The sequence below is a fragment of the Paralichthys olivaceus genome, chromosome 7, assembly GCF_024713975.1.
Source record: "Paralichthys olivaceus isolate ysfri-2021 chromosome 7, ASM2471397v2, whole genome shotgun sequence".
NCBI lineage: Eukaryota > Metazoa > Chordata > Actinopteri > Pleuronectiformes > Paralichthyidae > Paralichthys > Paralichthys olivaceus.
The window spans coordinates 6,235,259-6,261,308 of record NC_091099.1 but is presented as its reverse complement, the minus strand read 5'-3'; the positions used below and the strand labels follow the sequence as shown (position 1 = coordinate 6,261,308).

Genomic DNA, 26,050 nt, shown 5'->3' with positions numbered 1-26,050 from the left:
GTACATCGTAGTAGTAAGTGACTGTAGATCAGTTAAAAAATACTAAGACAACAATAACAAACCAGAGTTTCTCTCTAATATTCAGCATGGAAACTTTTCAAAACAGAGTTTGATGCATTTGTTGCAGCTGCAGCTCTTCTGGTTCAGGAAGCTGTGGATTATGGGTAATATTCACCGTTCAGAAAGTGGGACTACAATGAAATACCCTTTGTGGCTGCAGAGGGCGCCGTTGCTCTGTCACACATTAATGACCTAAACGCTCAATAGATTCCCAACATTTGTTCTTATCCTCATACCTGGAGCCGAGGTCAGCATCTGTGGCCTTGTCCAGCACGCTGCTGAGGTTGTGCTCTGCCAGCGTCTCCTCAGGCACCTCCTCCAGCTCCTCCTCCCTCTGCAGAGACAGACGGTAGTTCTCCAGCTCGATGCGCTCTGGAGTTCCACGCAGGCGTTTGGCCAGGCTCGGCTCCTGCAGTCCATTGACCTCCAGTGCTGAGAATCCCAGGTGAAGCAAAGGCAGATGAAAAAGAGCAACAACAAAACATGAGAATCAGGTACGGGGAGACAGTCCAGAGCAGAGGAGTGTAAATCTGTACATCAGGTTTCATGCAGGACTGAATGTAAGAGCAGGGGAAAGATTTTCAATGTATTCATGTCTCTAGATAAAATTTACTGGAGAAAACCAAATCAACTAAGTTGTGTGTTCTGAAAACTATTGTGATTAAAGGTAGTAATTAGGACAATGTTGTGCATGTGTGTGTGAAAATATCAGTGCAGTAGCATCAAATGCATCAAACAAACTCGTACATTTCCGCACACGTTTGTTGTATTTTTACCTTTTATCATTTACCCCCATTAATACCAAAGCAGTTTTGTGTTTTAAAGGACAAAGCGACAACAACACACCAATTCAACATCTATAACTGAATTTATTGCGTTAGATTTTATTCCTACTACAAAAGTTATCAACAAACACAAAGTTACTCTAAAGTTCTACTTCTACAGTTATAGGTACAAGGTTGCTGCCTTGCCTTTTTCCCATCCTGAGAAGCAAATCTTAAAACTGTTCTTTGAAAACTTTTGGTGAATGTGAGTGGAATTAAATAAGTGCTTTACACATTAAAGTGCATGTGTTGTCTCTGCACAGTTGCCCCCAACTTTAGTTCTATAAGCAATGACCCCTTGGAAATCCCTCTAATAAAAGCAACTAGTTACCTGTCAAATGCAGTTTACACAGTTTCCATTATATTCATATGTATCTTAAATATTTAAAATAATGATAATCCATAATTATATCATGAATTTTACTTAGATTTCAAGATTAAGATGAAAGATTACATTGTAATTTAAGTGACTCATCCTAAAATGGCTTTTTAATTTCTTGAAGCCATTATTTTGACTTCCTATTACGAGATATGATCAAAAATGGGATGAAATAATTTCATTATTACTATAATAATGTATTAATTTGGACTAATTTGTTACTACGACACTATTTATGAGTAATAATTTCAATTTATGAAACTACACTTGCTGCACACGCAGCAGGCCAATACTTTGCTTGTTTGAATTTCAATTATTAACTTTCTATGCATCCTATCAGCCAACCCATTTTATCTCTTTCAAATCTATGTAATTATATTGAATTATAATATGCATAGCAATATATGCAGTTAGATGCACTAGACTGAGTTGGTCCAAGCAGTGGTGTGTCAGGGGCGGGAAGTCGAGGGATGCAGGGGGGACAGGGCAGCCGAAGAGGAGCAACAGGAATGGAATGGAAATCACCAGGGAACCAATCACAGGCACTAATTCAAACACGAGTCAAGTTCTCAGTTTTAAACTGCTCTGGTAGGAGGGGGGAAAGGTAAAGCTCACAAAAGCACTGATACAGGCACTTGATCACAGTACAGTGAGGTTCAGTCAGAGGGTAGCAAACAGCTTACACAGAGAGAGAGAGAGAGAGAAACACATCACAAGGCAGGCTCTAAAAGAAACACGTCACACAGGAGGAGGAAGAGGTAAAAGAAAGAGAGCAGCCGGAGGAGATTACATTCACAAAAGAATAAAACTTGGCTCTACATTAAAGGACAGGCAGGAGAAAACGTCTTATTTAACATTCAACTTAGGATATATCAATGATCAATGATAAATTTGTACTAATATTTTGAGTTTAAAAATGTTCCATACTGCTGCTTAATCAAACAGTAAAGACGAGATGCAGTAAATGAATAAAGTGCTATTAAGGGTTTATGTTGCTGCCTGCGGAGCTGATCAGAAGAAACTCTGTCCAACTCTTTAATTATCAAGCCAAGAAAAACAAATAAATTTAAGATGCACCATTCACTTCCAGAGTGATTCAGCCAGAGTGATGCAGAGTGTCTCAGCCAATCAAAGGCCATGAAACAGAGAGAATGCTGCATCTTCCAGGAATAAATCGAACACTGAGAATTTACATTTACACTCCGCAGGCTCAGTGAGGCAAAACAATCGGATACATCTGCACATTAGTTGGCAAATAGTAAAAAGAAAGGAAGGAAGGTGGGACGAGAGAGTCATGCTAGAGTAGGTTGAGCAGGACATTGATGGTGAAACAGCAGAAGAGGTAGATGCAGTAGGTGCACAGGAAGGGAGAGTCTAGGGGGTTGCGTGCCACCTGGTGGCAGGTCCAGGAGAGCGTGCGGCCAAGGGTACGCAGAGGAACTCCCATGACTGTGGCCAGACGGTAGGGTGCCACAGCAAGAGAGGAAAGTGGGGTACCTGAGGGCTGGAGCTCGGACGAAGGAGTCACCGCTGCCATAGCCCTTCCGGGGGCATCTACGGCCGACGTAGGAGTTTGGGGCGACTGGTTCTCCTGCGAGGAAAGAGACAAAATTTTCTTATCTTAGTAGAAGAGAAATTATAAAAGGCTAATCAATGCTTCTCTCATCTTATTCCATGTGCCACTATGTACATAAGCATTGCCTTTTGAAGATAAAGCAAACAATTAATTTCTTCATTAAATCACCATCCAAACTGAATCTGTCATCCACTAAATATAAACAGGTACCTTGGCTGTGATTGGAGCTGGGGAGGGAGAAGGCCTCTTTCTCTGAGCATAGCCAGACAGACGGTAACAGTAGTGGGGCTTGCAGTAAAATTTCCCTGCAGAATGAAGAAGATGGAAAGAGAGAAGGAATAAGCAGAAATCCTGAATGCATGAATAAAAGATGTACAGTGCATATTCTCACCTCACAGAAAGCAAAGGCTGTATCTGTTCTGCAGGAGCAGACTGTGTGTTTGTCATTTAGAATAAAAGACACTTCCTTTCTGTCTCATTTCAGTGGGTACGATGTCCCACGACAAATTCTGGAGAAGCAGCGTTTCTGTCTCACTGAACAATCTGGTGTTTGTCCTTGAAAACAATAGACACCTCACAGAGAAGAGGACTGTGGAATCATGAGACTTGCTCTGCGGTCAAAAGGAGGTTGATGCTGAGTAAGAATTTAGTTTCATTATTGCATCTTTAAAACTGTTTTTTTTATAGAAGTTATATGTGTCTCTTTCAGTCCATTCATTCCATTGTTCTTTGTATCAGAGCCATGGGTGGGTGGGGAGGTTGTGGTGCACAGTCTGACTGTGTCTGTTTTGATACGACCACTTGGTGGCGCCCAAGTTGCAGATTGTTTCCAGAGAGGTTTTAAAATTCAGCGTCTGACATGATACATTCAAACTGCTTAGGTTTTGATTAGTGAGCCTGAAATAAGTTTAATTTGTTTTGCCTGCAATTGATGTTGAAAAAGTCTATAACAGATGTCGTATAGAATAAAAAAAAGAGTTTGCTCCTTACCATCCTCCACATCAAAGGCGTAGGAGGACAGTCGTAGCGTGGTGCCACAGTAGTCGCACTTGAAGCAGCTGCGGTGGAAGAATTTCCCCTCGGCGCTCAGCCTCTCCATCACGTACACACGCTTTCGACAGAAGAAGCAGACATCGCTGCCTCCTAAGTTGACGGGGAACTCTTTTCTGAGGGAGCCCTGTGGAACAATAAAGCATTTAAATCAGTCATTACAGAAAAATGGGGAAAATCAGAGAACCGGGAGCGAGATGACTGGTTGCATTAAAGAGAGAGAATATATTAACAAATCCACAATCACACCAGGCCACTGTTAATTCTTTCTGGGTATTGAGCTATTTAATAATTGAATAAATACATCATATGTATGAGCAGTAAAGACACGTTTTTTCATCCCCACAAGGGAACGTAAACTTCTGTTACTAGTCAAGCAAACACTCTACAGGTAAAGGGAGATGGATCGAGGTGCAACTGTGACAGAAAACTAACACAACAACGTTATCAACCACGGGTCAATGCACAAAACAACACTCTCTGTACAGTGAAGGCTTTGAGTCACGCAGCTACACTCCTTCTTCCAGCGCTTGAACTACATCCTTACCAAATCCCTCTTTTCAGGAGGGGGCTTGGGGTCATCCTGAGACTGAAGCTGACTGGCTATCTGCTCAGCCAATGAGCTAACTCCCCCAGTGTACATCCGCACATAGCGCTATCAACAGCATTAGAGGAGGGAGTAGAAAAAAAGAGACAGGTGAGCAAACATTAGAAGATGATAGATGGAAAAAGAAAGAACATGAAAAACAGATGGTGGATGAGTGTGTGAGGAGGTCACAGTGTATTAACGGAGGAGGCGTTCACAAACAGTCGTGTCTGACAGGTCGTTTAGACACGACACAGCAGTGTTTACATGCTTGAGCAGTCAAGCGTTCAGATGTGCAGTCGGCCCCAAAGAAAGAGTGAAAAAGCAAACATACTGTGGTTTTAGGAAAACAAGTTCAATACTGATAAAACAACTCCTCAGGCGAACAAGTTATTCCATCAATTCCACACTACGTGTTACTTTAACAAAGAGCATTACTGGATTTGTGACATCAGGAAGACAAGATTAACTATATTAGTGTTTTGAAAGACAACAGCTACTTTGAATATCTGTACTCCTAAAATAACGTCAGTATAAAAGATATTTTACATAATGAACAATGCAGACACGTAAAGTATTGTCTTAATTCATGTCTTATAGATTTGAAAGTAAATGTTTTCTTTGTATTTATAGTTTTTTATGAGTTTTTAGTTCTTTAGTTTTTAGTTAGTGTACATAGTTACAATCCTGACTGACTCTGTACCAGGATTGGATTTAATATTCTATTAAAACTCAACATAAAATAAGCTTTTTGATCCTCAGTGGAAGAAGAACTGAGGTCACATGTGGCATGAGCAAAACAAAGCTGTGAAATTACTCTCACTGCAGATGAGATTTCAGTTCGCTTCACTTCTCTGTGCTGAGCTACAGACCTGCTGCATTTCGAAGCTCTGCCAGAGCTGAAACTGTGCTCGTCAACACGGGAGTTAGACTAGATGAGGTTTTTTTTCTGCCAAGCAAATTCTAATCCAAAACAACATGGGGACTCCCATGGCAAAATATCCACAGGAATCATAATTGAGTTCGAGTGCGCCTCCAGCTGAGCATATCATGATATCACAAAGCTGATTACTCATGCACATATTTGTCACAAACACCCTCAACAATTGACAATTATTAAAGCAGGGCTCCAGTGAGCTCAGGCAGTGTTTAGCAATTTTCACAACTTAGTGAGACGATGCATATTCCTGACGGAGGGTTGCAGGTGTGTTAGCATCACCACACGACATTCCTCAGGGGCATGACGACACTACCTGTCTGTCAGAGGGAGACGGGGGAGTATCGGGGGGAGTCTGGGTTCGGGCCAGGTACCATTGTTCCATAAAAAAGCGTGAAGGCTTCTTCTTAGTCTCCACGTAGGAGGGGGAGAGGAGATGAGTTAGAAATGTAGTAAAGTTGAAGAAGGAAGAAAGTTTAACAGCAGACTGATAATCAGCTGTCTGCATTAACGGATAAATTTCACCTGAGGTCCGATTGACTTGCCCTCCAACTGAGAGGTAAGCTGCTCGGCCCTCTCCTGAATACTAAGCACATATAAGGGCATTTGGTCATCGGAGTGCAGAGGCCTTGCTGACTCCTGCAGAGAAATAGATGATTCAATCACCAAAGGGACGTACAGGGAGGAAAATGTTTTCATTCTCTGTCTTTTTAGTGGTTTTCCAAACACAATCTCTCTTTCCAAAGAGCATTTCATTGTGGCATAGAAGACTTTGTTAGCCATTGTTTTCATAGTCTTTAATTTGTGTAGATATGTAAGCCTGAGTGGGTAAACTGTGCCCCGCAGTTAGTGAGGATATGTTGCAGAAATACCTAACAAATCAACAGAGTGCACTCGAGATAAATAAACAAGGACTGAACCAGCTTAAGTGATGTCGTTTGCTCAAAGTGAAAACATCGACCAGAGGTTATTTCTCAGTGGGACAGAGGGAGAGTGGTGTGTTAGTCCACAGCACCAGAAACAGAACCTTTCTAGTGGAGTCAGGAGAGGAGACCGGTGAACCGGGACCCTCAGTGAGGCCTCGGGACAAGTGCCACTGCTCTAAAAAGAAACGGGACGGCTTTTTCTTAGGCTCCATGGAGAGAAGAGGGATGGTTAAGAGAAGGAATTAGAAAGTTGTTTTTTTTCAAGTGTAAAGTAAAACCATAGACTGTACTTAAAGATGAAGCAAAAATATGTTTAGCATCAATACCTCGCCATATCTCCTAGGAGGTCCAACAGTTCCCTTTTGAAACCACATTTAAATTCAATAGATCCAGATTTCTATTTGAATCTGAACCCCACCAGAACATTTTTAAGGGACCGATATATTCTCTGAGAAATCAATGGAAAAGTTGAAATGTTAAAGAAGGAAGAAAAACAATTCCTGTATCAGCCCCCTGATCCAGATACGCACAGGAATGTAATGTGCTCCTCCCTGACCCATAACACATCCTTCCACCAAGTTTTCATGGAAAAGTAGTTTTTGTGTAATCCTGCTAATAATCAAACAAACACCTCTTTGGCTGAGGTAATTAAAACTAAACCTCACAGATTTAAAGTTGAACAAAAATCTGTGTGATGAGAATGTCCTCAAATGACAGAAATCATATTTGCTGTTTACCAGTTTGCGCAGCTTTGATGTTGTCCATCTTTAGATACAGTCTATGAGTAAAACAAAAATGACTTGGAAACCGTGTTCACACAGAAACGTCCATGCATGGTGTTCACCTTTGGTGTTTTGTCAGGTTTGCCCTTAAATCTAGAAATCAGGCGGTCAGCCCTCTCTTGTATACCGGGTATGTGAATGGGTCCTGGGTCTGTCAGGTGCAGGGGGTCCCATTCCTGCCAAACAAGCTCCATTGAGACTTGATGCTGAGTGGGTGTCGCTATCGGCTTAATGCTTTCAATACCGAGGTTTCATATAGGGAGAAGCCTGGTTTATTCCATGCAGATCTCTGTTTACAGCAACTCCGACCATTATCTCATTAAAAAATCCAACCACAAACAAAAGCAAGAGCAGCAACAAGCTGAATTCATATCCATGCAAACAAACACTTTACCCCGTGTTTCAGAGGCCTCTCGTAGTATTCAAGCTCCTCTTCCTCTGGACTTTTACGTAAATTCTTAAAGGTAGAAATGAGCAGATGCTGGTATTAATACTTTGCATCGAGCAGAAATAGACTGTTACAAGAAGCAGTCTTTGCTTTGGAAAACAGCTTGTAAGACTCCCTGACAATGAGTTAAAATGACCCTGAATCGTGATTTATTTACAATCTGCCACATTCCAACAAAAACACCTTTCAGTGTGAAAACAAGCAGCTCTTCTGATAATCTCACACACACACACACACACACACACACACACACACACACACACACACACACACACACACACACACACACACACACACACACACACACACACACACACACACACACACACACACACACACACACACACACACACACACAACTAAGAGGAAAGCAAACAAGAAGCGAGGTCTCTAGAATATTTATGCTGCACACCGCAGAGCTCAAACCTGAGGTGCAGCAGAAATGATTAGGAAAATTGATAGGGGAAATAAAAACAGGGAGTCTGGAGACACTTGATGGGTTTATGTCAGGGACGTACACACACACACAGACAGAGACAGGCAGAGCAGACTCGTGCGTCACCTCTGAGTGGAGAGAGAGCGAGGAAGTGGAGGAGGAAGAAGGAAGCAGAATGGTTTTCTTTGGGCAGCTCCGAGCGCCAGAGCCGGACAGTTGTTCTGCACCACTTCTGGCCTTCAGAGACGAGGGACAGGAAAGATGATGATGATGGTGAGGATGAAGATGATGAGCTTGGTGCTGAGATGAATGTTTATACTCATTATCTTTGTCAATCATAGTCGGAAAAAACATTATAATGCGCCCGAAAACAGAGAGAAACGGAGATAAATTACAATTATCGATATTCGAATGCATCAAGATCAAATAGATCAAATTAGTGATCAATTAGGTAAATAACATTTAGTGTGGTGCTTTCTACTTCACAGTACCTGTACCTTACCTGTACAATACAGTATTAGCATTGTGTGACACACTGGTAATCACATTTCCAACCCACAAAGCATAAACAGTTCGACCTACTTGACTCAGTGTGAGCATTTTTGTTTTCCAATATGAAAACAGAATTTGTTTTTACATTTTAACTAAAACATCTATGTTATAATTTTCAAGTTCTACTTTTTATATGTAGTTATTGAAAATAATAGATAAAAATAATACGTTTATGGTTGAATTTTAAAATATCAAGCCTCAATTTAATTTCTTTGTCATAAGAGATATGATCATCTTAGGAATCATCACCAAATTAATTATATATTTATAGTGTATCAATTTATTGTTCATGTATCTTCTTATAGTACTTTGTGAAGAAATGTGCTACACAAATACAGATTATACTACTACTACAGCTACTTCTACTAATCATAACTATTATTATTATAATTATTATTATTATTATCTTTTGATTACAATATTCCAAAAAGTTGCAGTAAAAAGTCAGTGATTTACTTTAAGAGAACAAATAAAGTATGAAATATCAACAGTGGCTTTAGAAACTCAATTCTAAAAACTAGATGCAGAAGTTGATCTTTACCGAGGCTGCACAAGAGAAGTGTAGCACTGGTCTTTTCTCTTTATAATCAACATGTATGTGCACCTATGAGAAGAATAGCAAGATCAACTGTATCTACAGGAGGGCTGCAGGGAATCTTCACATGAGGCCACCTCATTAAAAAGGTGGGGGACAAATGCAACAAGAAAGAGGGGGAAGGTAGACATCATACAAGAGGACAACCGTTCTGTTTCTGTCTGTTATTTTTCATTCTTGAAAAAACAAACAAAATATTTTAAATTGTTCTAAAGAGTAGAAATATTAATGTAGAGTTTTTGAATAACGGTATCACAAGAGAATACATTGAACAGTCTTGTTAGGCCTTATTATTGCACACAATGCATTCTGGTAAGAAAGGCTAAATGTAAACAGAGCTTTGTTTGTTTAGAAAGAAGGGGAACCTTTAACTCTCCAAATACTGCAGACAATAAACTGGCTGCACAGCGTATGATGAAACAGTGATGAAACAATCTGAGCACTCCCTGTATTTCACTGTTTGATCTACTTAATATCTTCAAAGTCACAAGATGTTGCCCAACTCGGTGATGCTACCTTCCCTTCACCTTTCTTCTGGATTGGAACGCCAATCCATGCACGTCTGCAGGAGGGTAAACCTAGATTTACTGGGGATGTGCGAGGAGTTGAACTACCAGGCCAGCATACCTGCTCCCCTTTTCCGGGCAGCGTCTGACACTTGATCATTTCTTTGTAGCGAATGCTCAGCTGCTCCTGCTGCTGTGTGCGTCTCTGAACCAGGACGGGAGAGGCAGGGAGGAGAGAGAGACCATGACGGTGGTTCATTCTTACATCTGTCTCTCTTAATTAGACACAACTGCACAGCTACTTGATTGATAAGTTACACACACAAACACACGTATACACATAGAGTTTGGTTAGCAACGCAACACGTCTCCAAACACCTGCACATTTGGGTTAATTCCATAAAATCTGACACTAGAGATCTGCAGTGTCTACCGCACCAGTCAACGCAAAACAGCTTTCCCCTCGCTATGACACACCACAGGGACGTACGGGTTGATGGTCAGTCTAGCGGTTAGTCTGTAAAGGGGGGGGATACGGGTCGGGGAAGTTCCACTCTTTACCTTCCTCCACGCTGGAACTGGTGCCAGGCGCACTGGCTCTCTCACAGAGGGTCGGGGTGGGGAAGGGGGCAAAAGGCAGTCCAGATTGGGCAGCGAGTCCCCCTTTGTGGCCGGGTAAAGATGGGTGACAGCGAGTGTGGCCAATGAGAGGGCCAGAAAAACCATGCAAGGCATCATGAAAACGGTCCATGATGGGAGATGTAGGCGAGGAGAGAGAAAAGGGAAGTGAATCAGGCACACAGTGGTCACAGTGGTTGGAAAATGAGCGTTCAAAAGCAATAAGGAAATGAGAGTCATAAGGAAATCATGCTGGGAGAAGTTGTGAAACATTCATAACCGGACTTCAGAGATATTACAAAAATAAACATAAAAATACACATATATCTTCTGACAAGCAACTGCTTCACTAATAGTTTTTAAATCCTTTAATCCCCACAAACCCTTAGATTACTCACTATTAAATTTTGGACTAATATAATCATATGATTTCATAGAAATCTGATGGCAAAATAAATAAACACAAATCTTTTAACATTATCTTATATATTAAAAAAATAACACCAATTTAGAAGCAGCTATCTTAATTCATTCGCTAACAAGATGTTTTCTCAGACTGGAACTTCTCAAACTCGTTCTCTCAATCCACAATACGACCTAGTGTTCCCGCGGCCCACGTCTCCCTCCCACTGCTCTGTCCGTCCTCAGTGGAGAGAAAGCAAGCACTTGGCGGAGCCCTCAAAGCCCAGTCAGCACCAGGAGGCCGCCCACATGACCTCGGAACAATACCCAGCCTGACCAATATTAGCATTCTGCATCTGAGCTCATTAATGCACAAGGCCTACATCTCGTCCCCCGAGAGACTAGAGGCCCTCTCACACAACATGAAATCTGCATGCCCATCAAAATTCATTGTGAGGAATAACAAACCACAATGAGAGAAATCTGAATCTTCTCCTTGTGGTATAAAAAACCCCTCTTTTCTCAACCACATGAACAAAGTGATTTCGTCCATACCTGTCGTTTGAGTCCGCTAGACTGGGCTGGGGCGTTCTCCTCAAACTTGGCGAGCAGCTGGGTGGCCATGACCTTGACTTTGTTGTGGTTCCCTACGGCAGCAGAGTCCATTTTTCTCTCACACAGAGCGGGGACAGATTGCCTGTCATCACGACTGGTCCTGGATAATTCCTCCTGAGGAGAAAAGGGAAAAATGTTAGTTATTTTCCTGCTGTTGACAGTCTAGTGGGATTAATTAGTCTGTTCTGGTCGGTTTGACAAACTAAGACACTACTCACATCTTCAGACTGACTCGTTTTCCTCCTCTTCCCCAAACCGTCTACATCCTTCTCTTTTTTGTCCTGTTGGTGACACCACAAGTTATTTTGACTTCAGGCAAAGCAGTGAATATTTTTGATGTTTCAAGAAATCAAGGGGAATTTTCCAGACTCTGACCTTTGGATTTCGTTTCCTGGATATCGCTATGCTCTGACCGAGTTTGCTCAGGAACGAGATTGGAGACTTGGTGCTGGATATCAGGGCTGCCTTCTCCTCAGGGCTCAGGTTGTGTTTATCTGAACATAAATCCACAAAGAAAATTTTAGCTTATAAGCAAGTAAATATATTTTTGAATTTTTAAAGGATTCGAAGTAATTATGTTTTCACAGCATCTGTCACAAGACACTTGTGTAATTAAAGACACCTCCCCACAAAGATGACAGAACAAACTGTTCTACTGTATCACCCACTCTCACCTCCGGGTGGCACTGTGTCCTTGAACATCTCATAGAACTGGCTGAGGTACATGACCATGGAGAGCTTGTCTGGCTCCACCACAGAGGACATCTCCTTGCCAGTCATGCAGGGCGAAATGCCAAATTCCTTCTCTGCCACGTCGAAGCCCAACTGGTTGTTCTTTTGCTGGTCTCGCTCGTCCAGCGAGTCAAAGTCACTGAGGGCAGGAGACGGAGAGAGAAAGATCAAAAGTCAATGTCAGAATGAGACAGGATGTGATAAGAGCGCTACATGAAATGTAAAAGATAAAACACTACAGTTCATATCAGTGATCATAATCTATGTTGGTTCTACATGTAAAACAAATACTCAAACACACAACACATTCATTTGAATTCAACAGATTTTTTGCCCCCAACAAATCAGAAACATTTTTGTGTACGGGGATTTAAAGGTGGTTATATTTTATCTGAGCCCGATGACTATGTTACACATATATTGTATACATGTGCATTAATATTATAATATCAAGTGAGTTTTAACTCACAGAAGTCCAATTTAGAGCTGTGATTGTGGAACATGATCTTGGCTTGATTTTTAGCGCGGATGACTTATTGATAGTCCGATTAAAAATGCTGATATGGGCCTTTTTAATCGGATTAATGCTCTATCTGCATTAATGTTAGCTGATATGAAAACTTGTGTTTTATTTTTATCTAAAGCTATCTATAATAAATTCATGGTTAAACTGTAAAGTATCAAGCCTCAATAATATTTATTTGTCATAAGTATTTGTTAACATCTTTGGAATCATTAAAGAAAATTTAAAATATGTTTATCACCCGATAAATTATTATCTGAAATGTTTTGCTCGCCAAAATCGATATCATCTGCCTCCAAAAATCCATATGAGATGGGCTCTATCTTATCTATCAGTAGGAATAATGTTACACACTTTGCTAATAATATCTTCCTCTGATGATGAAGTTGCTCGCTCAGGATTATCTTGCACACAAAGTCAATGAAATACATATCAAACTAACTGTCTCAACTATTAGAGGAAAAACCGTGAACAAATCTATATTTTCCAGACGCTGCTGTCCAACAGTTTTGGACACAACAGAGAAGCATTTCTGCACAGCAGGCAACTGTACATGTTATGGAAAGCTTTACTGTAAATGTCATTACGCCGCAGCTGAAAACACAATTAACATGCCTCATCAATACAAGTCAACTGCACATTCAGTCCATTTACAGGCATTAGCACTGGAACGCCACAGCACAGAGTGGACCCTCCACTCAGCATCCATCTTGCACACACATACACGTTTTCCCAAGGTAACTCCACTTCCCACCAGCCTCCTTCCCTACTCCCCCCTCCCATCATCATCTGGCCAATCAAAATGAAGCAGAGCATGACTGCTACAGCGCTTGGTAAAGGTCAGGAAGGACACAGAGACTAATAGCTTGTAATGTAGATCGCAAGGGAAGCAAACTACATTAGGCAATGTGGACGGAGACTGTGTTTTTTAGTGTGCATGTGTGCGCATGTGTGTGTGTGAGGCATTTATGACTGGTAGCTGCCACCTCGTTTACTGTGATTTATGGTACAGTCCAAACCCAAGGTCCCAACCAGACAATAAACATCATTTGCAACCAACACACTCACATAAACTCAGCAGGCCGGTCGTTCCAGCCACCGCAGCAGTTTTAACCCATTCACTCTCTTAACAACACTGCGATACACTTGGCAGAGTTTGCTTTAAGTCCACAAATTACCATCTGTAATAACCTCCGTTCCGTGCAGTATGTGATGTGCATGTTTTTCAGATACTCACATGAGATCCGGTCTGTAGCGGTGGATGAGGGCACACAGGGCCAGACCGCTCTTCCAGGACATTGTAAGATCTGTGACATGAACGTTCCTGTATCCATCCGTCTGTCTCTGGCACCAGTTGAGTAATTTACTCGATCGGGCTATGGATTCTGGTACAATAAGGAAAGAAAATACAAGTCTGTCAGAGCGTCAGGCTGAACAGAATCTGCATTAAACAGATTCTGGAAAACACTACACATCTCTTGCAGTGCAATCTCATGGCCTTGGCCAGACAAGACTGAGCACAGGATTATAAAGTGTTGCCATTCATGGACTCATCATCCATGTTAGTGCAAGTTTCAACGAGCCATTGAGGAAGTGTTATGAACCGTGACATGTAAAAATAAAATCTGTCGTTAAGGAGAAAAGGATGCAAATGAGAGGTTAGGAGTGGATGCACAAGAAACCTTTCACATCAGCAGGGACATTAAGTGTTGAATATAACCAGGGAGATTATCAATGATCGAGTTAGTACACACACAGGAATTTTTAGTTCCATCATTCCAGGATGCCCTTCATATCATTCAAACGTGAATACAGGGCAGGTCAACTTTAAAAACCAGCTTAAACTAGGAGGAATCCCTGAGGAAGCACACCATGCATTAGGACTTTGTTACCTTGCAACTGCTTGTCAAGCAGGCAATTTTCTAGAGTGAAAATAGTTCATCATTACATTTCAGCAACAGTGATTGCAGCAAAATCCTACACCGATCAATAAGCACATGGAGGTAGTCTTTTTTAATAAACTAATAAAATGATGAGGAGATACAAACCATTCCTGGCCAACTTGGGTGTTGACGTGTTGATAACATTTTCTATTTCAATGCGCATTTCCTGCGACTCCCCGGTATCAAAGAGATGCCGCATCTGCAACATAAGCAAAAAGACCACATGTGTAAAATCTGTCACATGGTGCTTTACATGGACAAAACTTGTGTCACTTGTTTATCAAACCCAACTGCAGAAATGTTCACATTTCTTATTTCATACAGCAGCGCAAGTAATAACAAGCTCCGTTCAGCCCTGGTATTAACTTCCATTCTGAGTTGACAGCATTAAGGTCGTCCGTTCACATCTGGCATTAAAATGTGTAATCCAATCTCACTTCCCTGTTTTATGTGTATATACCACAACTATCATTTGTGTTTGTCAAGACCAAATTGTGTCTGATTTTACAGGCTGTGTCTGATAACAATGTTTGTGTCAGTGTGTTGGCATGAGCGAGAGAGAGAGACAGAGAAAGAGAGTGAGCGGAGTCAGGAGAGATTGAATGATTGAATGTGTGCAACAGTGAAGAAAGATAAAAAAAATTTAAGAAAAGTATCAGTAGTATCATCATCATCATCACCGTCGTCTGTGTATCATTAGACGGAGAAGATAACAATTACGTTGGGTTCATTGTGAAACTCTGGGAGGTCAGAGGACGCCAGCTGAGCAGACGGTCCTTCGTATGTGGGAATGTGTGAAAACATTTTCTCACCTGGCTGGGCTTGAGGAAGTTAAGGCTAATGTTGGGGTAACGTGTGGTCGGATCCACACTGTACTGATTGAAGTTCTTGCTGACGTTTTCTGGAGTGGTCTGGGGCAGAAGACGGTATATACTCTCCCTAGGGGACAGAGGAAAAAAAAAAGTTTTTACAAACTGTAACACACTTCCATTAAGTTTAAGAAAATATAAGAGGATACTCTGAATAATGAATATCCATAAAGAAATCATCCGAGTGTTGTTATTAGAGAGCACAGAGTTACTGCAGGACAGAGGAGTCACATTCCATTCAGTTCTTATGAGAGGCTCTTATCCAATTAGTACTGAGAGGTGGGACTGACGCTTGAAATCACCTACAGGCACATTTCCTAGTAAAACACTTAGAGATAAAAGGGTGTTTAAAGAGAGGGAACGTGTGTGTGCATATGTGTGTGCACAATAACAAAGCAGTGTGTTTGGTGTATACGCACACCCTCACCTCTCAGCCAGCACCTCCAGAGGGGTTTTTCCCTGAGCCCAGCTCTTCACCATCCAGCCTGAGTCCATGGCTGCCAAGAAACCTCGAGCAATGCCAGTGCCCATGGGCCAGAAGGGCTGGAGATGACAGCGAACCCAAAATTTTATCACCAAATATGGCCACAGGAGAATGAAGGATGTGGAATAACAAAACGGGTGCTTGAATATGACACAAGATTCAAACAACTTGAACTTGAGGATTATACAATTGTAAAACATAGTCTATGTCGTATGTCTCACCTCCAACAGGCTGTCTCCCACCAGCGCCACCAGCAGCTTGTGGCCATTGCGCTGGCGCACCATGGCAGCGTTCTCAGAGGCGTACATGCAGGTGAAGTCGAACATGGCTACATCCGGCTGGCCGTAGTGGTTGATGGCAAAGTCCAGTGTGGGCAGCTGGTGGCTGGTGGAGAAATCCGCAGCTTCACGGGCGTAAGACAGCAGCGCTGCCTGGTCTACGTTTGCTCTGGACAGCAGCATCTCCGTGTCTGCATAGTCCTATAGGAGAACCGAGAGAAAGAGATGAGATTAGAAAAAATGAAATTAAGAGATGTGCAGAGAAATCACAAAAACCAGCAATTCTAGGAATGCCTCCCTCGGCATATGAAAGAATTATGTTTGCAGCTGTGGCAGAAAGAGGATGACGACTGATGATGGGGCAAAGTTTTTTCATAGACTGACAAAATAACAATAAACCCAGTGCAGACTGAAAGTTTAACCCCCAGGAAAACGGTGATTTGGGGGATGCAGATGAGGATGCACAAACTATAAAACTGAGATGATATAAAATTCAGAAACCTATGACTGGGACCAGATATCACATTATTCAAGGAGAACACAGGAGAAGTCTGACGTGGGAGGGATTAGTCTTTTAGGTGCAGATGTTACTATTTCTGTCCTACATTCTTGTGGCATGAGAGAATCTGTGAAAATAGCACAGATGCACAAATGTACACAAACCACAAGGAAAGCTGTGGAGGAGAAAAAATGTGAACTAGAATGGGACACAGTAGAGCGCATTCCTCCAACAAGGCCCAATAGTCTCCTTAAATCAAGTAAATAAAGCTGCACCAAATTTCACACAGGCATAGATATCAATCCCTGGTTTTATTGTTTAAGATTCAATAAATTATAATCTTAAAGTGAATCTGTTACTTTACTGTATACAAAGAGGCAGAGGAACTGGAATGAACTGAGCTGTTCACATCTCTCTCCAACATGTAGCATCAAATCACTGCATGCTTTCATCGTGACATGTTTTCATAGAGGGTGGTGAGAGGCACATTCTTCCATCTTCAAGCTCCCTGGTTGAGGCCAGCCTGGCCCAGCCTGGCCCAGCCTGGCCCAGTCTGGTGGTGATGGTGGCTGACAGGAAGGGCAGGGCAGTGGAAGATATGAATGGAGGTTGTTTTAGTTGGTTTGATTGGACCTGTGTGGCTCTTATTCTAACTTTTTCTCTATCCACTTCCAAGCAGCAGCAGCACTGAGTCATCTTCTCTGCTATAAAAGGATCTGTCTATGACTTCCTATCAAAGCCCGGTTGCAGTAAATTGTGCCTTTTCATTAACATGCGCCTGCTGCTTTCAAATCCCCTCTGGCTCCAGAGCTCAGTGTACACGTAAAGCTCATTAATGCCATCAGCTCACCATGAAAACAAACACAGACTTGCACACACATGCACAGGGACACCAAGATATGTTGAACAACTGTAATACAGACAAAACTTAGCTGAAGAGAAGTGACGACGGTGACATAAGTTTACAAAAACGCTTGTTTAACAAACATTAAAGGAGACACGTGATGCTATTTCAGTTTTTCTTTCCTATAGTGTGTTATATAGGTTTTTGTGGATGTAAACACCTCCTCAGTAGCCAGCCTGATACTTCTGCATCATTGTGACGCACATCTAGCTGTTAGCCTCACACACCACCTAACAAAGTCAGGCAAGAGTGAAGAACGACATTTCCTACATGCACCAGAAGTTGTTGAACAATCGCGACAATCACGACAGTAGACTGGGCTTCATTGGGAGGGGGGCCTTAAAGAGACAGGATATGCAACCAAGGGTTTCAGACAGAGGCTGAGGAAAGTGATGCATTTTATGAATATTAGAGGATGTAAATCTTTTAAAGTAATAATGCAACTTAAAATTACCTGACTATGAGCAGAAATGCTGTCTTTTTCGTTTCCTGTGGAAACTACTGCTACTAGTCTGCTTGTGTTACCAGTCCTACTGGATACTTGGCTTGGTTAGACCATTAACCGTACAGCACAAACCCACAAAGAGAATCAAAAAGAACGAAATAAAAGAGAGAGACAGTCGGACTTGTTGATTATCAGTCTGTACGTGCGTATAGCCTTTATACATCTACTACAGAGAGACAGAATGAGATTCAACAATTGTCTCTAAAACACAAACACACAAAGTTCTGGGCTTTGATCACTCACATGCAGAATGACTCCTTTCTCCAGCAGGCTCTGTTTTTTGGCAGTCATCACAAAGTAGTGCGTGTCATCCTTGTAGTAGACAATGTTTTCCAGGTCAATTCCTAAAACAGACCGATGGAGACACGTATTGTTAAATACCAAGCACAATCCTGCTCCTTATTGCCACAGCTGACTGTCATGTCGCATTTGGGGAACAAGGGCGGCAATTACGCGACTCAGAGCACATAACCAAAGCCCCCAGGGACATCGTCATGTCAGCAATAAACCGAACGGCCTTGGCATCGAATCTGGTGTTGAGCATTTTAATTGGGTGTGCTGACAAATTCAGAACTGTGTACAAAAAGACTGATCGTTTGTCCTATTTCCCTTTTTTTGGGTATCCATTACATCTTAAATGTAGCTGGAGTTCTTACAATTACTCCTATCAACAAATAATCCAACAATTGTTATGTAGGGTTGGACATCTTTTGAATTTTAATTATTCTGATTCTGGTTTTTTTAGGAAGAAAAGACACAATTGCTGCATCAAAGACTCTTAAAGAAATTACGAATGGCCACTGCTTCTTAGAGGTTAATTACCATGTCAACATTCAAATGTAATTTTTTTTCAAGTAACATTTAGCTTAAATTCCTTAGATTCCAGAATTATGATTTCCTTAACGTATATATATCTTTTTCACTAGTACCTGGTATTTGGAATTACTTTCTAATTAGGAACAGAGCTTTGGTTTCTAACCCTAATCGTAAGGCCTTGTATGAAAAACCATGAAGACAATAAAACAAGGCTGGGAGCTGTTGCAGACCTGTTGCTTCTCTGAGGTCTTGAAAGAACTTCTGGTTGAAGATGAAGGCTACACCGCTGATCTCCTCGACCTTTGCCTCAGCCGTTGTGTTTCTGTTGATGAAGTTAGCTGTGATGGCAATTGCAAGCTTGCCCCGGAATTCCTTACGCCGAAACCCTGGGGTATACAAGGAGGAAAGTGAAGGGTCAGGGATCAGGGTGGAAAGATTTTGAAACTAAAAATAAAAAGTGAGTGAAAGAGAGAGTAAACACTCGTGTGTATTTGCTTTTACAAGTCAAACCAATGCAAAACATTTATAAAGGCAGACAGGCGTTTTAAAGTTTTCTGTTTTTCAAGCTGTGTGAGTTTAGTTCATGGTTATCCCAGAGGCTGCCTGTTGCTGTCTGTCTTTAATACAGCAGTGGTTGTACAGAGAGGGGTCACGGTTTTCCACAGGGATTCCCTCTTTGCTAATGGGGTGAAGAGCATGATGCCCAAGCACTCACAGAGGAAACAGACGGCCAATTCAACAATTCCTATTCCTCAGCTGGGAGAGCAAACACAGGCAGACACAAACAAACACACACAGATGTGCTCAAGCGCCCATTCATATCTGAGCAGTGAAGTGAGGTCAGGCACCCGACCACAGCTGTACACAAGTGAGATCATAATCGTCACGACTGACCTCCAAGGGCACATGAAGAAACAAACTAATAGTGTCGTTTGTGTTGTTTTTTTGGCATTTCTCCCAGCATGAACATGCAGACTTGCCTGGTAACGTGTTCCTCCTGCCGTCTGCTCCAATGATGACATCAAACTCCAGCTCGCTGACAGGGTGTGTCTTAGGGTGGACCTCAGCCCTCCAGCCTATCCCTGACAAAACACAGCGTGTGTAATCAGACAGAAATGCATGAACAGAGCCAGACTTAGAACCTTTGACAGATCATTCTCTCACAAAAACACATGCTCACTTTACATTCATTTTTCTCTGGCTGCTCTGGCAGCAGCTTGACTCACTTACTTTCAGTCTCTTGATCTTCGGGGGGTTCAATAAGACCCCTGAACTCTACGTTGACATGGATCTCGATGCCCAGCAGGAGAGCCACTTTGAGCAGCATTAGCTGAAGTTGACGAATACCTGCAGCACAAAGACAGAGAAAAATAAAACTTGTAAGATGAGAGCATTACATGAATAAACACATCTTCCAAATGCATGCAGGACACCAAAACCAATAAGCAGCATAGAAGAGTGTGAAGATTGCCATGTGGACTCACTGATATGATCGATAGCACCAGCACAGAACTTCCCATGGAACTTCTTGGCCCCGAGGCCCCTGAGGTCCTGGATGGAAAAGGGCCAGAGGTGCAGCACATTGTTCCTGGAGAAGGCATCTCTCTTCTCCAGTAGCACCACTTTGGCCCCCAGGAAAGCCAACTCGATGGCTGTACGGAGGCCACATGGCCCCGCACCGATGATCAGACACTGGAGACACAGAGAGAGAAACATAAGTTGTGATTGAGCTTTATTTTGAGTTTAAAATGAAATACTAAAAACACTAGCATTTAATTATCAGTTGTCATAAGTTTAGATTTACAATAATAAAAACAGACATTTTTACAGCTTTATCACTTTTTTTGGGTTAGCAATGTTACCAGAGAAGGTATTGGACCAATACAAAGCAATGACCCTCTCATCTTACATGATTGCTTGGCACCGAGGATCAAATTTAGCTTTGACTTAACTGAAGTCTGTAACAAACAGATCATAGAGTTACTGCGGATGCAGGCCTACCTTTGAGTTGGCACAGGCACGACCCTTCTTATACTCCTTTTGGCTGGCCCTCTTGTCTAACTTGGCCCAGAGTGCCTTGGCCTTCCAGTAGTTGAGTTTGGACTTGAGCTTGTGATAGAAGACCCTGTACTCGGTGGGCCTGACCTCCAGGTGGTCACACAGCTCCTGGAAGGCCTTGAGCGTGCCCTTGCACGTGCTCCCCTGGACGAACCTGTCGAACAGGACATGGGACTGGTTCACCCCATCTCCTCCTGTTGCACCAGCGCCTCCATCCCCCATGGTCCAGGCATACACTGCAGGGCCCTTCAGCCCAGAGGCAGGGGTCTCTGGGTCCAGCCCCAGAACACACGCTCTCTGGTGGAGGGCTTTTACTCAGACCTCAGGCATCTTCATTCTGTTAGAAGGAGATAGAGAAAACTTAGTGAATCATGGAAGAACAAAATTCAGCTGCAAAACTGCTGAATATTATGGTTTTAAAGAGAGTTTCTGCATGCTTGAATTACATCAACACTGTCCAATCCAACATAAGCTTAAATTAAAGACTGTATGAACCTCCTCACAGACATAAGGATGGGACTGCCTCATTTGCCTCTTTTGGCACCCTCCTAATGAGACCATATGCACAATGGTTGGTCAGACATGCAATCAAAGCAGTAATTGAGGATAATGACCAGGTCATTTAAGGTCTGGTTGTCATTTTTCAGTGGTGACATGACCTCTAACAACCTCTTTCTGCTTAGGATTGAGGCTGCTGGACACAGGAAAGGCACCGAATCCACACAAAGCCAAACAGGAAACACACAGGTCTCTAGTGTGTACATATATCTGTGTGGCACAGAATCACTCCAGACAGTGTAAAATTGCCAAAACACTGAAATAGTAACAGCAATTTTCTCAACTATGAATGGCCCCTTGTTTGTTAAAGCTTCCTGTGTAAATACTGAGCGAGAGAAGTTGACTTTCACTGCTTTACCTGCTCTGAGTGGCTGTTTTGTGTGTTTTTAGCCCCCAGGGGATCGAGATCATTCTTGTTTTTTGGCATCTGCAGCTCAGCCGTCATGACTGCAATGTTGTGATGTGCTCTGCCTTTATTCAGAAGCACAGACACACTTTAAAAGATTTGCTCAACTCAACATCAGTGCAAGTACCAAGGAGAGGATGAGGAGAAATGTGTCAAAGCGCAAAATGTATTTGATCAGGTCTGTTTTGTGAATACAAGATTTTCAGCCAAGCCTTGGCTCTGTTTCACATTTTCTCTGGGGGCAACTATGCAGAAACTTGCCTTGCTTGCTCCAAATTCACAGCGGCTCAGCAAACATTAACTCTTGACCATTCAACATGTAGAAAGAGAAGACAAACTATAAGCATAAGTTAAGAAATTTAAAAAATGAAAACATTTTACCACACATCTCCAACTCTCCATTTTCATTCTGAAACTCCACTGTAGCACTAACTTTATGTGATCATTCACAAGCTCATTTCTCCTCATACTGCCTAATATGCAGTCGAACCTCAGACTAAAACAGGGAACATTAGCTCAGGCCTCTTTAAAAGTCGAATTTCTTTTGATTGGCTGAACTTCTGGAAGTCTGCAGAGCAGCCGCCCACCAGGAGCTTATGAACACCACTACTCTTCATCATTGTGGAGGATCTGAAAGAAAACTGTAAGAAGAAGCAACTGGTAACTGCAACTTACTAAAATTAAATCAAACAGGGGAAATTGAGTGGAAACTGTCAGCTGTCAGGAAAACAATATACAATACAAATCAATTGCTTGTAAAATGTTATCCCACAACTATACAGTAAACTTGTATTTCATTTTTTGTATAATGGAGAACATTAAACATGTAGTTTTGGGAGATCGAGACGATGACTGTGTAACATATTTTTTTTTAAAACTGAACCAAGTATTCAGAGGAGTTTGATATCTGAACAATAGTGTCACAGGGATTACCATTACTTAATCATTTGAAACTTTGGAAACGATAACTATCTCAGAAAATTGGGAAAAGCACAATAGGTCCCCTGCAAATTAATAATTGACCATAACACATCTGAATTATATTATTGATTAAAAAAAGAATCTTTAATAATAAAGGGGTTTTAGATGTTCTGGACTATTTTGTGAGAAAATGATTCACCACTTTACACTGTCAGCCCCTCTCATGTAAAAAGCTTGAGCTTTGTACTGTACTCTCCAGGATGCTGCAGAGTTAGTTCAAGAACACCAATGTAGTCCCCGTCCCAGTGGTAACACATCATGAAAGAGAGGCAGGTACAGAGGTCAGCCGGCCTCCTTTTCGCAGCCTGCCAACTCCCCACTGCAGTGAAAACAGCAGGCTCTGGGTTTGGCTCTGCCTCAGTCAGTCTGAGGGCTGCCGTGCCAGCACAGACGGAAAGAGCCTAGCTCCAACACAAGCGTTTAGATAACCGACTACTTCATTTCCTCTGTGAACGTACATGGTTAGACCTTGAAAATGTAAAGGCACAAGCTGTAAGGTTCATCTGCACCTGCAGCTGTTCTGTAAAGTCTGTGGTTGTGAGTGAGCGCCAACAATGCTCAGTTAATCGTTTGTGGCTGTATAATGTAGTCGTAGCATTTATGGAAAGACAGTAGACACCACACAGCATTGACAAACAAATAAGGGATGCTCTCATTGACTGAGTGTCAGTAAGAATCAAGCAGTATTCAGCACAAATGACTCAATCGATCCTTCTTAATTCAGTTGTCAATAATAATGGCAAAGTGGTCAAAATTAAGACTGACAAATACATTGATGTCTGTCATATAAGTTCTTAGCAGCCTGTGCCTGTTCATCTCCACAAGCACTGGAGATGCTGGGATTGATTGATGTGCACTCACGTTGGCAGTTACACTTTCCACATTGCTATTCAAGCTATTTTGTTTACTAAGATAGACTAAGACCAGAAAAACATCTGGATGATAAAGCATGAAGCCGGAACTACAGAATATTTGGCTTTTTTTTCAAGAGATGTGATTTAAATAATAAACCAATTACCAACTGTAGATGTATTTTATTTTCCTGCTTTTATATCGTCTGACATTTCTCAATTTTTCTTTTTTGCAATCAGGAGCCACTCAGCATCAGCTGATAAAATGCCAAGGGCATCTTAACAGCAAACATTCTTGACTTGCCTCGTCGACCTTTCTCTTCAAGTCAGTGACAGAAGATAAAGTGAAAAGATCACAGTTCATCTGCATTTAGACCATTTTTTGAGGCAGAGAAGAAAAAAGTAGGTCATCACAAAACCTTGTGACCCTTATTTAACCAGAACATTAATGCTGTTTGCCTCAGAACAAAACAGGAACTTGGGAGGATGGTCTCAGGTAATAGTTCGATCAATATGGAAATCAAATCTTTCTTGCAAGGACCAAGTCCAGCCTCTTTCTATGCTTCTCCCCTAATCCATAGCAGATTCAGCAGTGAATTCCTCTGTGGGATTTTTGTGTGACTGTAAAAACAGGCAGGTTATGGGGACACATCAAGGACCAAGCAAATAAGGAGACAGGTCCTCCAACCTTTATGAAACACTTCTGAGAACGTTAGCAGGAAACATCTAACAACACGGGGGCTGAAAGTGCTGACTGACATGCTGTGTCACAGTATGTGTTTGTGTGAGCTGTCAAAGGATGGCTCAGCTCGGGCAGGCTCCTGTGACACGCTACCCCCCTTCACCCCGCTTAATGACAACAATAAACTCTGCCTATAATTTGAATAATACTGGCCTCCTGCAGAGACCCATATGCTCGCTCAACGGGAGAGGCTGCGGCATGTGTTTCTGTTAGGGACGAGGGTGGTGACGAGGGAACACAAAGACGGGAGTTATTATGATGAAATCGCCACACAAAATCCTGTTTTGTTCAACAACACTGAAATCCCGACCACACTGTTTTAAGTGGATAATGAAAAAAATCAAAACAGCTTTGGCTCAGGCAGGCGCACAAAATCTCCTGACATCTGGATAAACGGCAGGATCTCACACATTCAGAATTCACACAAGAATTACGCACATGCATGCATGCCTTCACAGATGCAGCCTCCCCCCAGTATGCATGCACGCGCACACACACGCCTTTGCTTTTCGCTGGTTGGATTACATCATCCTCTAATCTAAAAATAGAGCCAGGGATTAGGCCACTAGGCTACACATGTGACAGCACTACTTTGACATTGTAAACACTGGGACTGCCAATGGTAAAAAACAATTTGGACAGTAAATAAGAACTGATTACAAAGCTTTGAGGCAGGATAAATAAATATACTGTAGTTTCATATTAATCAGGACTTAAAGTGATGTTTTGTATATTTTGCTTTGTTGCTTTTCAGTTGATTGTTTCATTGTTTTGGTCACAGTGGAGAACATAATAACTATTGTTTGTTGCCTGCATCATCTCTCTCTCCACGGCGGAGGTTGTTGTCACCTGGGTCTGTTTGCTTGTCAAAAAGATTACACATAAAGTCCAAAAAAGATATGCACCAAAGTAGACATTAAGATTTCATAAACTGTCTGTGGCTGTGCAGCCCAAAGTGTGAAGATGTGACACTAAAAAGGACAGGAACTTCACCAGGAACGCTCATCAGCGCGTCTGTTTGCAAACTGTTGCTGTAAACTTAAGGTTGGAATGTGAAGCCTCCTGTCAATCTCACCGAATGGAAGTGTGTTAGGACAGCAGCTGTATGACGATATACTCAAGGGTGTGCTGTTAAGATTCTAGACAATATAATCTATAAACACCAGCACGGAGTCTGAACATGGAAATATAATTACCTGAAACAGCAGTATCAACAGATCGTCACTCCAAACCCTATCAAACTAAGTCAGCATTAAGATAACACACATGAAGCTAAAGTCAACAGAGTGGATGAATTGCTGCATTACTTTCAGTTATTGTAGATATTATGATATGAGCCCAGGCAAACTCTGTTCTTGAGCTCCGTTCCTGTACACGGGAGAGGAGACATTTGTGTGTCTATTCCCATCAGCTGAGAAAGCATTAAAGCTCACTGAGTACACCAACATTTATCGACTGAAAGTCAACGTGCTCCTGGCAGAGGCCGTCTCCAAACCATCTGGCATTTGAATCACTTCTGCTTCTGACAGTCGGCCTCAGTCGTGCTGCGTCGTGAGGCTGAGCACTTCATTCTACCTCCATGCACGACTGATAGAGATTTCCACCATCT

General features: G+C 42.0%; 1 protein-coding gene across 46 annotated transcripts in view; it reads right to left on the bottom strand.

Moving 5' to 3' along the window:
* mical3a (microtubule associated monooxygenase, calponin and LIM domain containing 3a) overlaps positions 1–26,050 on the bottom strand; it is a 79,780-nt gene that overhangs the window by 23,880 nt on the left and 29,850 nt on the right. For 25 of the 46 annotated variants that reach the window (XM_069529179.1, XM_069529178.1, XM_069529180.1 and 22 more), the window contains 29 exons: positions 20,847–21,240; positions 20,330–20,537; positions 20,076–20,192; positions 19,826–19,927; positions 19,076–19,231; positions 18,273–18,373; positions 16,065–16,322; positions 15,787–15,902; positions 15,303–15,429; positions 14,596–14,689; positions 14,440–14,469; positions 13,785–13,932; positions 11,967–12,163; positions 11,668–11,786; positions 11,511–11,573; positions 11,233–11,406; positions 10,219–10,320; positions 9,779–9,862; positions 8,131–8,304; positions 7,515–7,577; positions 7,183–7,296; positions 6,440–6,544; positions 5,938–6,051; positions 5,729–5,824; positions 4,437–4,544; positions 3,830–4,016; positions 3,050–3,144; positions 2,761–2,854; positions 297–492 (listed from right to left, as the gene is read on the bottom strand). In XM_069529179.1, coding sequence (XP_069385280.1) covers positions 297–492; positions 2,761–2,854; positions 3,050–3,144; positions 3,830–4,016; positions 4,437–4,544; positions 5,729–5,824; positions 5,938–6,051; positions 6,440–6,544; positions 7,183–7,296; positions 7,515–7,577; positions 8,131–8,304; positions 9,779–9,862; positions 10,219–10,320; positions 11,233–11,406; positions 11,511–11,573; positions 11,668–11,786; positions 11,967–12,163; positions 13,785–13,932; positions 14,440–14,469; positions 14,596–14,689; positions 15,303–15,429; positions 15,787–15,902; positions 16,065–16,322; positions 18,273–18,373; positions 19,076–19,231; positions 19,826–19,927; positions 20,076–20,192; positions 20,330–20,537; positions 20,847–21,125 — 3,821 coding nt within the window. In that variant the 5' untranslated portion in view covers positions 21,126–21,240. The remainder of the gene's footprint in view (positions 1–296; positions 493–2,760; positions 2,855–3,049; positions 3,145–3,829; positions 4,017–4,436; positions 4,545–5,728; positions 5,825–5,937; positions 6,052–6,439; positions 6,545–7,182; positions 7,297–7,514; positions 7,578–8,130; positions 8,305–9,778; positions 9,863–10,218; positions 10,321–11,232; positions 11,407–11,510; positions 11,574–11,667; positions 11,787–11,966; positions 12,164–13,784; positions 13,933–14,439; positions 14,470–14,595; positions 14,690–15,302; positions 15,430–15,786; positions 15,903–16,064; positions 16,323–18,272; positions 18,374–19,075; positions 19,232–19,825; positions 19,928–20,075; positions 20,193–20,329; positions 20,538–20,846; positions 21,241–26,050) is intronic. The other 21 variants (XM_069529219.1, XM_069529223.1, XM_069529222.1 and 18 more) reach the window with 17 other exon arrangements.